We start from the raw sequence: 16,669 nt of genomic DNA, 5'->3' as shown, positions 1-16,669 counted from the left end.
TTCAGTTGTTGTTAGTTTGTGGGTCTTTCTGCCTAAAGTTTTGTCTTCAGCAAGTGAAATGCATGCTCAGTCGGGTTGAGATCAGGTGATTCACTCAGCCAATGCGGAATATTTTACCTATTTGTCCTTCCTCCTGGGTTGCGTTCATGTGTCATCCAATCAACTGGCTTTTTTTAGATGTTTTTGACAAAGTCTAATCTCGCCCTTCTATTCTTGAGACTTTAGTGGTTTGCATTGCACCTGTGGTGAACCCTCTGTATTTGCTCTCATAAAGTATTCTCTTTATGGTAGACTTGGATGATTATATGCCTGCCTCCTGGAGAGTGTTTGTTACTTGGCTGGATGGTTTTTCTTCACAGTGGAAAGGATCCTGTGATCATCCACCACTGTTGTCTTCCTTGGACTTTTTGTGTTGCGAGCTCACCAGTGCATTCTTTTTTTTTCATAATGTACCAAACTGTTGAATTGGCCACTCCAAGTGTTCCTGCTATCTCTCTAATGGATATGAAAAAAATGGGGCTGCATATTATAAAGCTGTAATTCCAAAACCTTCCCTCCGATTTGGATGTGAATACCGTCAAATTGAAGCTGAGAGACTGCAGTTTAAGCCCATATTCATTATTTAACTGAGTCTTGAATATGTTTTGGTAAACAGACAAAATAACAAAACTTGTGTCTGTGTGCAAATATTTATGTACCTAACTGTAGATGCAGATCATTCTCATCCACGTGCTGACATTTATTCCTGAATACGTCCATTGTGAGAGGACTGTCCATTCCTCCTTCTCCAACCATCCAGCTGCTCATTCATAATGTGGTGGGTGTGATAGATCTTTGTGTTGAATGAATAGACAACATTACATCAAAAAAGAAAGCTTTTGGAATCTTGTTTTAATAGACTATAATTTCAAATCTGCTGTCCCTTCCTACAACAGCTACATTTTAAACCAAAACTGGTTATATTACGTATTGCCATGGGTTCAAATTCATGATCAAGCTTTGCATACAAATTAGGAATGCATTGATAAAATCCCTTGGCACCATCTAGTGGATGACATAGTTCAGATACAAACTGAGAAATCCTAAATATTTTTGCCATTATGCTAGACTCAGGTATATTTTGTTATACGTAAGAAGATATATGTGTCAAGGTTAACAGTGTCAATGACAGCACAAAAACAGACCTTGTAAATGAATTATTAATATTCTATTAGGTGGTAATTTGTATGTAAATTAGTCTACACAAACTGGAGCAGCCCTGCTCACTCTTATGAATAATGCATTAATACAGTTACCTATGCAGCAGAACATTACTGTTAAATATCATCCCAATATAATTAGGATTGTGGTTGATGTTGAGGATTGAGTAGTATGCAATGCTGCGTACAGTTATATATATATATATATATATAGAGAGAGAGAGAGAGAGAGAGAGAGAGAGAGAGAGAGAGAGAGAGAGAGAGAGAGAGAGAGAGAGAGAGAGAGAGAGAGAGAGAGAGAGAGAGAGAGAGAGATGTGTGTATAGCTGTATACACACTTAAAATAGAGGGGGGATGTACATTCTATTCTATTAGAAGGGGAGAGTTTGCTTGTGAGTGAGTGTTTGGGGTCAGTGCAACCGCAAGGTAACGCTCACCTGAACTCACTGCAGCAAGGCATGAGGTGTAGGCGTCAATGCTGGAGCTAAGGGGCGGAGAGTATGACAATGAGAAGGAGGGCCAAGTGTTGAGTTACTTAATATTCCATGAGATATCGAACGTTGATCTGGCGCAGAGGACGTCAACAGAGGCAACTCGGCAACAGCAATTCATTCATTCCGAAATCGGAAGCTGAGCGTGTCAAGCTCCGACTGATTGTCTGTTCTCGAAGATAACATGCCATTTTTTACGTCCAATTACCGAACTTTTCTGAACCATTATAAGACCCTCACTATGGAAGGACTGCTTGTATCGTATGCAAATACGTATGCTGACGTAGTTGGTCATGTGGTTTTTGGCGTAGATCCCCTCGTGAACGCCAATTCTTTTCAGTCGTTGTCTGTAGGATTCGGACGTATCCCAAGAATAATTCCCAGTTTTGTGTTTCTATTGGAAACAAGTCGGTTTGGGACAGCTGCCCCGGCATCACATCACATCGTTCGCGGTGGACAGGTAAGATTCGGCTCAAGTATTTATATCATTATGTAGCCTACATGGAGAAAAAAAGTCTAAAAGTTAAAGCTTTATGCTTTACCTTCCACCACCACCGCGGCTGCTGTTGTTCATAGACTGCACACGCCACTGTATAAATGTTTCAACTTGTCTAGCCACTGAACTTTTGTTGCCCCGGTGTACACCTGACTACCCGCGAAGTTACAATATGTCTGCTTATAAATAAGGCAAGTCAATGCATTTATGGACATCCTTACGCATGAAAAGTTTTGGGTATAATTATCGTGCACCGTCAAACGAGATTGAGGGAACATGTCTACTTTTCCCCTATGTCGACATAACCAGCAAAATATGGCCTCCAATGCCGACATGGCGTTACGTCGATGGCGAGAGAAGAATTTGGAGCAGATTTTGTCCCTTTGCGTTTCAACCTAGAAAAGGGATTGGGACAATGATATTGCCAGACCACTCTTAGAACGTTCTATAGTAAAGTCATACTAGTGCAAAACACAGAAGGTTACTTTAGAGGCCAGCGTGTTACTTTGATTTCGGGTTTGTGGTATGATGTAGAAGGTGACGCCTTCCACCGCGGCCATAGGCTGCAACACTCACAGTGGCGAAACTGTAGCACAGTGACGCCTCGTTGCAGCATAGCTCCCGATTGAATTTATCAAAACAAGTCGATCCAGCCTCAGATATAACCCACTGATCATTCAGTAGCAAGTTGTTTTGATTACAGCCAACACGTGTCTGCTGCAAGATACGTCTGATGTTGTTTGCAAGTCCTCATTGTTGTTTTTTTTATTAATCCCGTTATTTATCAGAGGAAACGATAAAATAGTTATTATGGTGATTTTATAAACTTCAAATTCAGTGATGCAGCTAACTATTGTCTTTTAGCTACTGATGGGTCATTCTGTGCAAAACTCAAGGCCTAAGTAGACATCCCATAATGCAATTGAATGCTGTATATCTCAAAGCCAGAGTTGGCCAAAATCAATCAACTCGTGTATTCATGTACTCGTGTAGATATGTTTTCTGTTTGTGGTGTGATTAATTTGGGGCTATCAGAATTTGCTGCTTATGGAGTCAAATAATGCTAATGGAGAGAACAGGACTTTAGGGCTGACTGACTGGCATTAAAGGGAGTCTAGAGTTGAGACAGCCTGGCGTCAGATGAGTTGAATGTAAGATGCTACACCAATGGCTTGATGATGATGATGATAATAATAATAGCACGCTCTCAAAGAACAGTTTTTTCATGTGCTTGATACCCGCGCATACGTTCAATTTTCAGACAGAACTGGCAAGTTCAACGCAAAAATCGTAACATAACAGGTCATTCTTCCTTCCCCATACATCCTTCATCCTGTTCCAGCCAGTTGCCCTGATTAAAGATGGCTGCCTGTGTGTGACTCAGGGGGTGTTCACCTCTGAGGGCTGTTGTTGCAGCTCAGCTCCTACACGATCTGGAAGTGACTCAGGCCCCTTGCCTGACTGATGAAGTCACAGCCATGGACAAAGTGCTGTTTCGTGGGAATGGGCACCATCTCTATAGTCTCAACTTCCTACCTGTCTCCGTCACTATCCCTGCACAACTAGACAAAGCATGCTGGGTAGGTGTCCAATGTGCAGTATTGATTCCTGTGTCCTCAGATGACAAACGGGAAATAAATGGTAGTGTAGGTCATCATAGAATAGCAGTTATTATGTGTGTTTTGAGGAGGGGGTGCGCCGTGAGAGAGTTCAGACAAGGTCAAAATGCTCTCATACTCCAAACATAATCCACCACCCTAATTAGTCATTGAGATATTATGCTGACTAGCCCCTCTTGATGTTGAGATGAGGTCTTGTTTATTGAGACGAAGCGCTTTTGTCCTTATAACCACTGCAGAGCATTAGCAGGGCTTTGGCATTGAGCAGTAACGTTATCTACTGCCACTGATGGTGATGGTAAATAGCCTGTTGGAAGCGACACACACAGTTATGTATGGGTTTCAGAGGAGGATTCTGAGTGCGTGTGTGTGTGGAGAGGACGAGAATAGGGCAGATCATTTCTCTATGCCATACCCACACCATTCTAACTTTTATAATGTGAATACTTAGCATTGTATAGGTGTGAGCAGGGGCTGGAACCAGGTCACGCTATCACTCTCTCTCCCCCCCCCCCCCCCCCCCCCTTCGAGTTTAAATGAATGAGCCCATCATCCTCTGTCTTGATCTTCAGGTCTTGGAAGAGAGAGAGGAGGCAGAAGTTCTCACATATCACTACTGCAGAGAAACTCTCCCCAGCTCTGGACCAATCCCGCCCGCCTAGCGAGCCCTCTAAGCTCGGCCCACTGCAGAGAAGGCAGTCTGATAGGTCAAAGTAAAAAATGGGAGAATGTGTGTAGGATGACATGCATGCACTAAATATGAACAGCCACTGATTATGGTCATCATTGCCAACAATTATTCGGAATTCTTCTGGATTGCAGCATGTAGGTTGGTTTATTTATAGTGTCAGTCAGTGCTGGAAATATTTTGCCTGGTTACTGCTGCGTAGTTTGGTGTGGCCTTAGGGTCTGGATGGCTAGTATTCCGGTACTCAGATTTAGAACACCTAAATCAGAATCACCTATTTATTATAAAGAGAAAAAAGAGCAAAAGCTGTTTTCACACCAACCCAAAAGTAGTCTAGCAAGCTCTTCTCTCAAACTTGTATACTTTTTTTTCACTTAAATGTCAACTAGTAACAGCAGTACCATTTCAGCTCAAAAGTAGAGCACCTCCATAGTGTCTCTCTCTGAATTTGTTCAAAACTGACAGCTTTCCTCTCCCAGGCTTAGCGGAATAGAGCACTGAGGCAAGGGCAGAGAGAGCCAGCGATTGTCCGTTTCCATGCATTGCTTCTACGGGGGTTGGGTTGGTTTTAGGAAGCCATTTGATGAGATTTAAATTAATTCTGCGACGATCCCAAATACAGCCTCCCCTCCTCCACCCCCACCCCTGCTGGGACAGGCTGTACTTGTGGAGATGTGTCTCCGCCCACACAGCGGTTCTCCAACGACCCCCCCCCTCCTTCCCACCACCACCTCCCTCTCCCCATACCCCCCGCTGTCCTCTGCTACACTGCGTCTGAACGCTGCACACGAACACACACGAGGCAGCCTCGTACTCAAACTCTCAGCAGTGTTATTCCTAGCAACATCAGTGTCTGCATTACCGTTACCGTCGACAGCATTTTGTGGATTTAGCCTCTTGTCTTTTGAACGTTGTAGAGATGTTAGATGTCTCCTGGAACAGTCTACCAGCAGCTGGCGTGTGTCTGTGTGAGAGAGAGTCGAGAGTATGACAGGTTTGTTACTGTTTACCTGCTGTCAGATCAAGTTCTCTCTCTGTCTCGCAGAGTACGCCAAGCATGTAGGGGTGATCACTCTCTGTGTCTTGTCCTATCGGGTTGGCCAGTGTATTTTTATGAGTGAGTGTGTGAGTGTAAGATTTGTCTGCCTTTGTCCTAGGCCAGGCCTCGTTCAGTTTGTGTTGGCCTTGTAAACTGTGTAATCTATTATTCACCGTATCAACAATAATTAAGAATAATGCTGTTGGTGTGCAGCTTCTTTTCAAGCCATATTCATTTCTGATGGCTGTCGAACTCCCAAGGTTCATGGTTACTGGAATGTGTGAAGAAGGTAGCATAGTCGGTTGTGCAGAAGGGCCGTTGTGTGTATATAGTCCCTTTTTATGTTCTTCAAACGAACCGTCTGAGGTTGAATGATCTGCACTACCTTGCCTATATCTTGCTGTTCTATCTCTCCAGTTGTAATAGAAGATCTGCCCGGGTCCTAGCAGAAGGGGCCAGGGCTGCGCTGTTTTCTCCTCAGTCTGGCTTTGGGAGGACGAGCTAAAGCGGTGATATGAGACGGCGTGAATCTCCTGCAAGTTTAATGAGGCACCAGTATGGCGCTCCCCTCCCTCCCTCCTTCCATGTCCCAGCCCCCGGTCACACTAGCATGGCCACAGCAGCAGGCTGGCCAGGGTTTCTTCCTCTGTTCCTGTCTGACACATGCTAACTAGTTAGCTAGCGATACTTGCCACAAAGACCAGTATGCTGTACTGAAATTGGCCTCTGATTGCAAGCTAGGTCCAGTCAGACAGGATGCAGCACCAGTACCTCAGTTGCTCCCATTTCCCTGTCTGACATAGGCTAGCCGTAGAGTCTGTTGGCCGTGAGTGACAAAGCACAGAAACTGTTCTCATCAGACCACGGCCCTGCCTGAAATAAACCAGCCCGCACTTCTGTTGTTTAGAGATGACAGGGATTTTTGATGGGTATAAGCAAGATGGCAAAACGTTCCCCATAGTCAATGGTAACGGTGGCACTGGAGCAGCTTTCTATGTTTTTGGTTGCCATGGCTACAACATGGAATTGAGGCTCGACTTGGTTTTTTGATGGTGCTAGCTGTTTTATAAATTTGAGGTGATTATTAATTTTAGCGCTAATATGGTCAGTGATGTAGCATGGGGCACAACTGAAATCGAATCCTCTCCACACCTGTCATCTGGTAGAATGCCAGTACCAGAGAACTAAAATGGGTGACTTCTAGTGATGATGAATAAAAGTTCTCATGCAGTTTCTACTTTGATTGAGACTTGAATTGTCAGATGCAACAAGAGTTCTCTGCAGTGGTATTTCCATTTTGGTCGTCGTTTCATTTGGCTTTATTGAAATGTGAGTCGGTGCGTGAGGCAGACAGAATATCAATTACTTTTTTTTTTTTTTTTTACAGTCTGCTGTATTAGTTCTGCTGATCCTTCATTAAAATATCACCCAGGGAAATCAAGTTGTGCATTATTTTGCATACAGGCTCTCTTTCCAAATATAACCATAAAATTGTAATGTTAATGTTAGTCCTAGCCAAATATTAATTAATTCTCACAAACAAACATGGATGCTTAGGGAATTTGTCTCAATGGTAATCAAATTAATATTACATTTGTTTTAGGTTATTGTTTACAAATAATAATGATAATAATCAGAACAAGTATTAATACACCATTATCTTTATCATCAAACCCTTCTAGGTTGGGTGGTGTGTGATGAAGTCTCATGAAGTCACCCAGTGTAGCTGACACTGACCGTCAGCTGAGTCAGTCCCAGCAGCGCCTCCACACCGCTGACACACACCTTCTCCCCCTGCTGTCCCCCCCTCCACAGCCCAGCCAGAGCAGCAGAGCCAAGTCATGTCCAGCCGGAGGAAGTCCACCACCCCCTGTATGATCCGGCCCAATGCTCTGGACCAGGGGGCTCCAGAGCAGGATGAGATGGAGGCGTCTAGGGACAGTCCTGCTGAGGAGGGGCCGCCTCAGATGGACATTCCCAGTGAGATGCAGCCCCCAGTCGTGGAGCCCAGTTGCCCACCACAGCTTTCTCCAGCACTGGAGAGGCCAGAGACAGACCCAAAGCCCCCACAAAGAAAGCATCAAGGAGGAGGCTATGAGTGCAAGTACTGCCCCTTCTCGACCCAGAACATCAACGAGTTCAAAGAGCACGTGGATGCCAATCACCCAAACGTCATCCTCAACCCTCTCTACCTATGCGCAGTCTGCAACTTCAACACCAAGAAGTTTGACACCCTGACAGAGCACAATGAGAGGTTTCATCCTGGTGAAAGCAACTTCAAGTTCAAGAGGGTCAAACTGAACAACCAGACCATATTAGAGCAGACAATAGAAGGTTCCAGCAATGCAGTCATCTACAACACCAGTGGTGCCGTGTCCAGAGCAGACATTGCCACCTTTCCTCTGAGCAGGTCCACCACCGTGAAGATTGGCAAGTCAAAAACGGACAACAAACGGACATTGCCAGAAAGCCAGCTGGGAAAACTGACCCCGGAGCTGAGTAAAAAGCAGATCACGGCTCTGAACGTGAACGGAACCGTAATCATCCCCGAGGCCACTCTCAAAGATGGTCTCTCTCACATCATGCCATCTCTACAGCGACCCCCCAACTACAACTTGGTACCAAAAATCGCTGTTCCTTTAAACACATCCAAATACAACCCTTCCTTGGATGGTAACCTGACTCTCATCACCTCCTTTAACAAGTTCCCCTACCCGACCCAGGCAGAGCTTTCCTGGCTGACTGCCGCCTCCAAACACCCAGAGGAGCAGATCAAGGTGTGGTTCACCACCCAGAGGCTGAAGCAGGGCATAAGCTGGTCCCCTGAGGAGGTGGAAGAGGCCAGGAAGAAGATGTTCAATGGTACCATCCAGTCAGTTCCTCATACGTTCACTGTACTGCCCGCCCAGCTTACCCCTCAGTCCACCAAATCGCCCCACTCCCTCCTTCAGACCATCCCTTGCCAAGTTCTGGGGCAGACCAGCTTAGTTCTGACACAAGTGACTAATGGTTCAACTGTCACCTGTGCTCCCATAGCCTTAACTCTGGCCAATCAGGTTGCACAGTCTGTCAAACGTCCACTGGCGTCCCCTGTCGTTGTCGGGACAGAGATCAAACGTCCCTCTATAATCCAAACCGTTCAGACCGCCCCCAAGATTGTCCCCCCAAAGTTTGTCTTCACAGCAGACTCGAACAAGACCCCTGACCAGTTAGCCGTGCTGAAGGCTAGTTACACGCAGTGCCAGTTCCCAGAGGAGGAGGAGGTGTACCGCCTCATCGAGACCACCGGTCTCTCCAGGGGGGAAATCAAGAAGTGGTTCAGCGAGCAGCGTCTGCTCAACCTCAAAAGTGCCCCCCAGGTGAAGAGCGAGCTCCCCTCTAAAGACGCTCTGCCCAAAATAACGATCCCCACGCACTTTCCTCTCCTGGAGAGGGTCAAAGGCAAGTCGTCTGAGCAGCTCAAGACATTGGAGGAGAGCTTTCAGAGGAGCAGCTCGCCCACAGAGGCTGAGGTGGACCAGCTGGTGGAGAACAGTAGGCTCTCCAAAACTGAGATTGACTGCTGGTTTTTGGAGCGAAGGGCATTGAGGGATAACTTGGAGCAAGCCCTGCTGAACTCGATGGGTCCCAAAATCCCAGAGGATTATCGAGGGGTGCAGAACGGTGTTCATGAGCAGCAGGATGGCAAGATCCAATCCTCCTCTCTGCCTCTCCCCCTCCCTCTCCTCTTAGCCTCCACTAGCCCTGAACCCATAGACAGCAAATCACTAGGCCTCCTCAAAGAGGTCTTTACACAGACACAGTGGCCTTCACCCGAGGAGTACAACCATCTGGAGGTCCAAACAGGCCTGGCTCGCATTGATATAGTCCGATGGTTCAAGGACAACCGTTCAGCGCTGAAAAACGGAACCTTGGAGTGGATGGAACAGTTCCAGAACCTGAACAGCAAAGCTCAAAACAGCCAGAGCTCCTTAGCAGTCACAGAGAAGACCCAGAGCGTTCTCCAACCTTCCCCAGCCAAAGTCTTGAAGTTGGAGGAAGATGCGGACAAGATGCCTGAGTGTTCAAAACTCCAGCCAGTTTCCAACAAGGATATAGTCCAGTGGTTCACCAACAAGCTGGGACAGAGCATGTCTGACCTGAGTCGTGCCCGAGACCAGCCTGGGCAGGCCGCCATTGACCGGGGGAGGTGGGTGAAAGTGACCATGGCTGTGGGTGAGGAGGGGAAAGGTCTTGACATGCAACGGCTAGGCCCAGAGGCAGAGGTACTGGCTGTGGACCACCCTGGAAGGGTGACTGGCTGAAATAAGCATGGTAAGGTAATCTCCCAACATGCCAACAAATCTTTTTTTTTTATTGAAGTTTACAAAGGTTATGTTATTATCCACGCCATAAAGGGTGGGCCACAGAGCCACTGGCCCCTGTTTAAATTGGATTGAGTGTTCATGCTGTTGCTGTTGAAAAGTTTTACAGCACACAATTTTTCCAAGTTGATCAAGTTTTAATAAATGCTCATACCATAAGTTCCTCGTATGATGGTCATTCCTCTAAACAATGATCATGTGTATTCATCCTTGCAACTCTAATCTTTTTATTTAAATAGTCATTATGTAATCAGTGAAATTAATGATGGTCCCCATTGAAATAAGTAATACGAATCTGGTCTATCAAGTTGTGGAATGGGTTAGCTATCTCTTTAAATCTAGCAGCTGCTGTAATCACCCAGGAAGCAGGGAACCTATAATTTAGCCTGATTGGTTGGTTAGCAAAACATCCTGGCAGGAAGAGGGTTGCCAGCCAGTTCACACTAGATCTGGACATACTGTAGTGTAAATGGGCCATTTATTTGATTATTGAATAGGGTCTCTGCACTAGGTTCTATCAAACCAATTGGCCAGTGAGGTAGTGGGGAAAGCTACTTTTATAACAGGCTTGTGGTGGTTAGATAAAATATGGTGTGTTAGTTGACAACATTGTGTCTACTGTTAATGCTATTTGTCTTGTGATTTAGTCTTTTAGATAGACGTTCTGAAGAATGCTGGAGTTACGCTGAAGATTATCTATGGAAAGTTGAATCGGGAACCAATGATATCACACCTTGCCTCTGACACCAGGATGTGGACAGGAAGTTCACTGAAGAAAGTTCACATGAAGCACTGACTGTGGGGGTGGGACCGTTGAGTGCCAAAGCTGGACTTGATGCATTATTGTTATTACACTTAAAAAAAAGGGCCCTTGTAAATATTTTTCTGTATTGCAAAAAGCTTTGTACAATGTTTTTAGAGGGAAATGGTTTTGTTACATTTATATTAGGAGCCCCCTATAACCCCTTAAATGAGGAATGTTTCGCTACTTTAAGATCAAGTTAAAGCCATTAAATCAGTTGGGAAATGTAATATTTTGAAAATTTGAATGTGGCCACCAGCTAGTCATTGATGGCACTTAAAACAAATATTACACAGACTAGTAATGGATTTCTTAATAACCATCCTGAGTACTTAATAGAATATATAGTGCACTGTATTTCTGTTAAACCAGAATCATCGTCATACACCCCCATGTAATTCTGTACTGATACGCTAAGATGGACAAGGAATGGATAATGTCAATCATTAAGACAAAATGCACTGTACATTAGTTTTTTTCCCGTAGGTCTAATTTTTCAATACAGCTGCTGCACATAACGCGCTAGCTCTCGATGGCTATCTAGATCTCTTAGGTGTTCCATTTCAAAGGCAGATAAGAGACTATTCCGCTTCTACTGCTTTAGTGTCATGTTCATTCATGTATCTGGGATACTGTAGGACTACCATGAAGTCTTGCTTGCTCTCTTTTTTTTTATCAGTCTGCTGTAACTTAATAAAACACAACCAACTGAAAACGGTGTCCCTTGTAGTACCTCTATACATTTCACCTTAGGATATTGCCATACAAAATGCCGTTTGAGTGAATCAATTCAGGACCTCATCCTCAATATTTCAGATTGACAGTATTCACCAGAGATGCATCCTTCTGTTTATTGAAGTACAAAATACTATTGTACAAAAGTCAACAGAAGAAGGCACAGACCCATCCCATATGAAAAGAGCAGACAGCAGTCATAAGCTATGCAACTGAGACAACTCAAGTGTCGATGGTCACAGTCCATCTGTTTGTACCATTCTTAACCTCGGGGCATATAGCAATACAACAGATGCTGATGACGTCCTAATCTAAAATATTGGTGGACCAAGCATCTTGTTGATTCATATTTTTTCACAGTTCAGTATCTTATCACACACATCATTGAAATCTCACGGTTTCATTTAAGTTGCTTTTCTGTGGTGCAAAGAAAAGGAGGGAATCCTAGCCAGTGTTGCCGTTTTATTTGACAAACATTCTAGCCAGCCATCTACCATATTTACAGCTGCACTAGGACAATCTGACCACTTGTGTGGCATGCTCTACCCCAGCATGATGGCAAATAAAAATGCTGTGTGTATTAGAATCAATTTAACGTGTTCGTAACTCAAACAATATAAGAATCAGGCATGACATGGCAACACAAACACCGTAACAGCACGGTCAACAAATGGAAACCGGTTATGAATGGAGTTTATATGAGCCTTTTTATACAGAGAAGAACGTGTGAGAGTGTGAACGCAGAAGTGGAGGAGGGATGGGCGTATAGGCTCTCCTTATGCCCCAACAAACAATGCAATCTTCTATAAAGGCTGAATGTGGCTGCACATACACACACACACACAGAGCAACTGGTTAATTACAGTGCAATCTGATATGGCATCTTGTGAGAGCGCAGGAACAAAATAACAACATGCTGGTTTGTGTGCAGCTGCAACATCATTTCTGAACCAGTCCAAAGGATGGGGGAGAAAAGAGGAGGGGGGAGGAGAGACCAGAGTATAAAATCCATGTTTCTGTTTATGCATCATCTGGAGGTCCGCAGCAGTGGTCTTCTGGAAGGAGAACTTGGGCGTCAACAGTCTCTTTGTCCTGTTACCTGCAGAGTTGGGTGACAGCCCCAGAGACTCGCCTCTGCCCGTTCAGTCATCCCCAAGGCGGAAGCCATGGCCCCAGTTGTGACGGCCTCTTCCGCCACCGCCGCCGCCACCACCACCACCACCACCCTCAGCCCCACCCCCCTGTTGCTCCTGGGCAGCAGGTCTCCTGCTTGGAGGGGCTCCAAATCCTGACACCCCCCCTCTCCTGTTGGGGAGGAAGCGGTACCTGTACACAGAGAGGAACATTTAGAGACTTCTAGAAAAGGATGGAAGCAGAGAGCTGGATACAAAAGATAGTTCTACATACAGTAGGAGGCTATTGTCTAAGAGCTAGATATTTGATATTAGGATATGTGGTTAAATCAATAGGACTGTAAGCTAGATGGGGACTACTGGGAAACGTGTGTGAGTTCAAGCTATAGGCCACAAGTATAGGAGGTAAAGGACTACAGGTGAAGCTACAGCAATGTAAAGTAGTAGGACTAAAGACTGTTGTAAGAGACCAAAACTACAGATGAGAGGTGATTCTATGTAGGGCGACTAGGAAGACAACACACACATATTTTAAAAGACCAGGAAATTGGGAGATAAACTGGAGGGTATGAGCAAGGGGACTGAGGTTCGTTGATACTAAGGAACTTACAGGAATTCTGGTGTGGACAGTAAAGACCGGCCTCCTAGATCCATTGGGTATTTGAACATGAGGAAGAAGTAGAGATGGCCCACCAGGTTCCCGATCAACTCATTGACAACCCTGAGAGCATGACACAACAGAACGCAATGGTTACTCATTTGGTTCCCCCCTAGGTGGCAGCTTGTCTTCCACAATGAGGCTGCAGTTCAGAAGGCAAAACATGCGAGTCGAGAATGCACAAGGTCGTGACATGAATGTACAGTAAAATAAATGTACAGAGTGAGAGATACCATTGTTGTCTTTGGACCATCCACTTATCACACAAAACTATTGTCATAACGACCAAAACCAATGAGAGAATCGAAAAACTTACGAGCCACCGATTATGTAGTTAAAGCCCAGTATAACCCAAGGTAGATAACATGCCTAGAGGACAAGAGATACTGTGTGAGGAAAACATTTGAAATCCATATATATTCAGGAAAAAATACACATCAATTATATATACATTATATTTACAGTAGGAAATTGCCATTAAAGAATATTTTATAAAAGCCTGCTGTACCTTGAAGCGTGTACCAAACCAGAAGGACACGACCATGTCTCTGTTGAGTTGGGCCCACACGTACAACACAGACATGATCAGCGGGATCATCAGGAGCTGGAGGAACACACACACACAAAACACATCAGCCATCTTAGAATCTAAGATCTAATCTAAGATTTATACTGTTTTGCTAGTTCACACAGCACTATGATGTGATGTAGCTAATAACAGTGAAAGCAACAGAATGGAATATCATAGCTAGCTGAAGAACACAAAGTTCTGCAGTCAGCCTTTTCATTCTCATCAGTAGTGTTCTGATAGGAGAAGGAGACGCTTACCTGCATGTCCATCATTAAGCCAGTTATCTACACCATGTGGGTCAAGGACAACATCCTTTCAAGTAAGTGACATTTTTAGATCTGTGTTACAGAGCTTGATGATTTCACTGCTGTAGGGATTTATCAATAGGTAGCACACCACCGCACATAGCTCACACAGAGATTTTATTTAAAATGCACACACCTCATTTTGACCAAAGCTAGGCTAAGACTTGAGGCAGTGTGTGTGGGACTTAACCCAGTCTCTAATGTGAGCTGAGCCTCACATGACCTAGATTAAGTGCTTGACTGTGCAGGGAGATTGTATGCCACTGTGCCACGGGCACAGTGCCAGTCAACCTGGCACACTGGCCAGGCTGCGGAACATAATACCACAGCAGCAGTATAAGCCTGGGCAGCATGGGTTGAGAAGAACATGTAGAATGTTTACTTTTAATTCTAATCACTGCCTGGTTCATATTGTAATCACTAGGTGAATACTTAGGATGGAGAATGATCTATCATGTATTATTTTATCCAAGAACCAAGAGCATATTTTGGAGTCAACCCATTTTAAGCAAGAAATTCACATTTTCTCTTTATTATGTCCCTTCCAGGGGTCATTGTTGTCACCACTGTTTACTAGGCATCTAACAACAGCTCATGAGTACCACTGTACCACTGGAAAGCAATACATCTCACAGGCGGGTGAGATGGGAGGCCAGTGTACATATGTGAAAGGATACAACAATGCAGATCCAATTGAAGAGCAGCATGAACACATAGTCAGCTGGTCGCCCGTCGAACGCACCTAGACAGAGCAACCAAGACTCAGTTGTACCATTACATGGCAAACCAGACAGTTACCAGAGTGGCAGCACAACATGGATTATTTAAGATCCAGACACCATAGTAAACATAACTGATGGAAGTATGGCTTTTGGATAGTCAGCAAACAAGTCAACAAGAAAAGTCTATCAGCCAGCCAGCCACTGTGTGACCTTACCTGTCTCTAGTCTAGTGGAGTACTGGTAGAGGAAGTACAGATTGACCAGGTAGAGAAAGCCAGTCCCTGGACCCACAGGGAAGTAGAGTGTCGAGGACAACGGTCTCCATATCTGTCCAGAAGTGGGAAAAATATTTTTTTACCAGACAACATTTACTATAGATAAAATACAATTCAGCCCAGGGAACAAGAATATAGTTTGGTTTTCATTCCTATTAAGAGCACAAGAGAGGGCCTTGAGATCTAAACATGCTAAACTCATAGTTCAAATCATATACTGCCAGAGGCATGTAGTCTGTATAGACTACTGCAGCTCCCCATGTTTTATAAATGACTGCACACAGACTCTCCCTAATGTCACCTAGGCCCAGACATGACTTAAACATTAATGAACAGTGAGATCCTAGAATGGGATGTCTAGCCAGGCACTAAGCTGTTCTAACAGCTACAGTGTGTCTGCTGCTCATATCTGTCACATAAACTAAATGTATGACATAATAGATTATTGAAACAATGTTTGTGTCACAATTTAATCTTCGTTGCCATCTTTTTGGGGGGGTCTTGAACATTGGCCTGTTTGTTTAGTAGACTAGCATGTATCTCATCTGTAGCATACGAGTTGTTCACATGAGCTTACTACAACACAGTACATAGACACACACAAGTATATTTATAGAGCAGCCTCAGTGTAATCTCACTGGCTGGTGGATGGGCCATTGAGTCACTGCCTGACAGTTGTCTGTCATCTAACTATAACCATAGATTTAGTTGTTGATACTCGAATGTGCTGTATGTGTTACGGGATTAAATGGCACCATCTGGTGGAATTATTAATTTGAGTTGCAAACCCTTAGTCAAATCAATTAATTTATTTCACCATAACGTTGCCATTCACATAAAAATGTGCTTGAAGTTTGCTTATGAAGAGACAATCATCATGATACCATCAGCGATGGATTGAGTTTTGAAGAGTCATACATTCCGGAAGGGCAACCTCACGTTCTTGATACTCGCTTTGTGATTGGACACAATTCACATCTCTCAAAATCAGGACCAACAAGGCCTGCAAGCGTTGCTAACTAGCAAATAGCTAGCTAATTAACTGCGCAAAGATAACTAAATACAACATTAACCACCTCTTCAACACTCACCTGAAACTTGTGAAAGAAATACTCAGGCCATAAAACAAGGTACTTAGGACTGATCAATCCCAATTTCCCTATCAAGGGAACAGCAATTGAACCAGCAAACCAATACCGGGTGATGAACGGTATGCTTTTGAACCAGTCCCCGATGTCAGACATCTTTCCATATGATATCGGCAAAAATAAACACAGCCGAATGAAGGTCCTCCAAAAAAAGAAAATACTCCGAATAGGTCAGTTTATGAATAGTTGGTTTTGATATCTACACTCTGCTTACGCGTTTTCTTCCTTAGTTAAGGTTACATGACGTGGCTGCTCATTGCTAGCTCTTGCTTTGCTTACTTCCTGTCAAATTTGCACATCATCCACCCATAGGCATCCACGAAGATACGGAACGGACAGCAAGCGGCGGAAAGGGGGCGTATGATTTGCTTACAGGTGAGTGAGGACTACAAATTAATACTACTATTATTATTTATAAATGTTA

The 16,669-nt window shown here is 44.3% G+C and overlaps 2 protein-coding genes across 3 annotated transcripts; one reads left to right on the top strand and one right to left on the bottom strand.

Moving 5' to 3' along the window:
* The first annotated feature begins 1,964 nt into the window (after positions 1-1,964).
* Positions 1,965-11,596, top strand: zhx2a (zinc fingers and homeoboxes 2a). Of its 2 annotated transcripts, none has more exons than XM_047028000.1 (3): positions 1,965-2,150; positions 7,215-9,851; positions 10,544-11,596. In XM_047028000.1, exon 2 carries the CDS (start codon positions 7,374-7,376, stop codon positions 9,834-9,836), a length of 2,463 nt encoding a protein of 820 aa, XP_046883956.1. In that variant the 5' UTR covers positions 1,965-2,150; positions 7,215-7,373; the 3' UTR covers positions 9,837-9,851; positions 10,544-11,596. The 2 variants fall into 2 exon arrangements, with proteins under 2 accessions (XP_046883956.1, XP_046883949.1); XM_047027993.1 differs by having other exon boundaries at positions 1,976-2,150; positions 7,215-9,846.
* Positions 11,597-12,109: 513 nt separating this feature from the next.
* On the bottom strand, positions 12,110-16,566 carry derl1 (derlin 1). The gene is made up of 8 exons (XM_047028012.1): positions 16,189-16,566; positions 15,038-15,149; positions 14,778-14,842; positions 14,053-14,079; positions 13,733-13,828; positions 13,541-13,593; positions 13,177-13,287; positions 12,110-12,759 (listed from the first exon to the last, which is right to left on the bottom strand). The coding sequence occupies exons 1-8, from the start codon at positions 16,339-16,341 to the stop codon at positions 12,576-12,578; spliced, it is 801 nt and encodes a 266-aa protein (XP_046883968.1). The 5' UTR covers positions 16,342-16,566; the 3' UTR covers positions 12,110-12,575.
* Positions 16,567-16,669: the final 103 nt, after the last annotated feature.

This window comes from Hypomesus transpacificus, chromosome 2, assembly GCF_021917145.1.
Source record: "Hypomesus transpacificus isolate Combined female chromosome 2, fHypTra1, whole genome shotgun sequence".
Lineage (NCBI taxonomy): Eukaryota > Metazoa > Chordata > Actinopteri > Osmeriformes > Osmeridae > Hypomesus > Hypomesus transpacificus.
The sequence above is the reverse complement of the archived record's forward strand: the minus strand, read 5'-3'. Positions and strand labels throughout refer to the sequence as shown.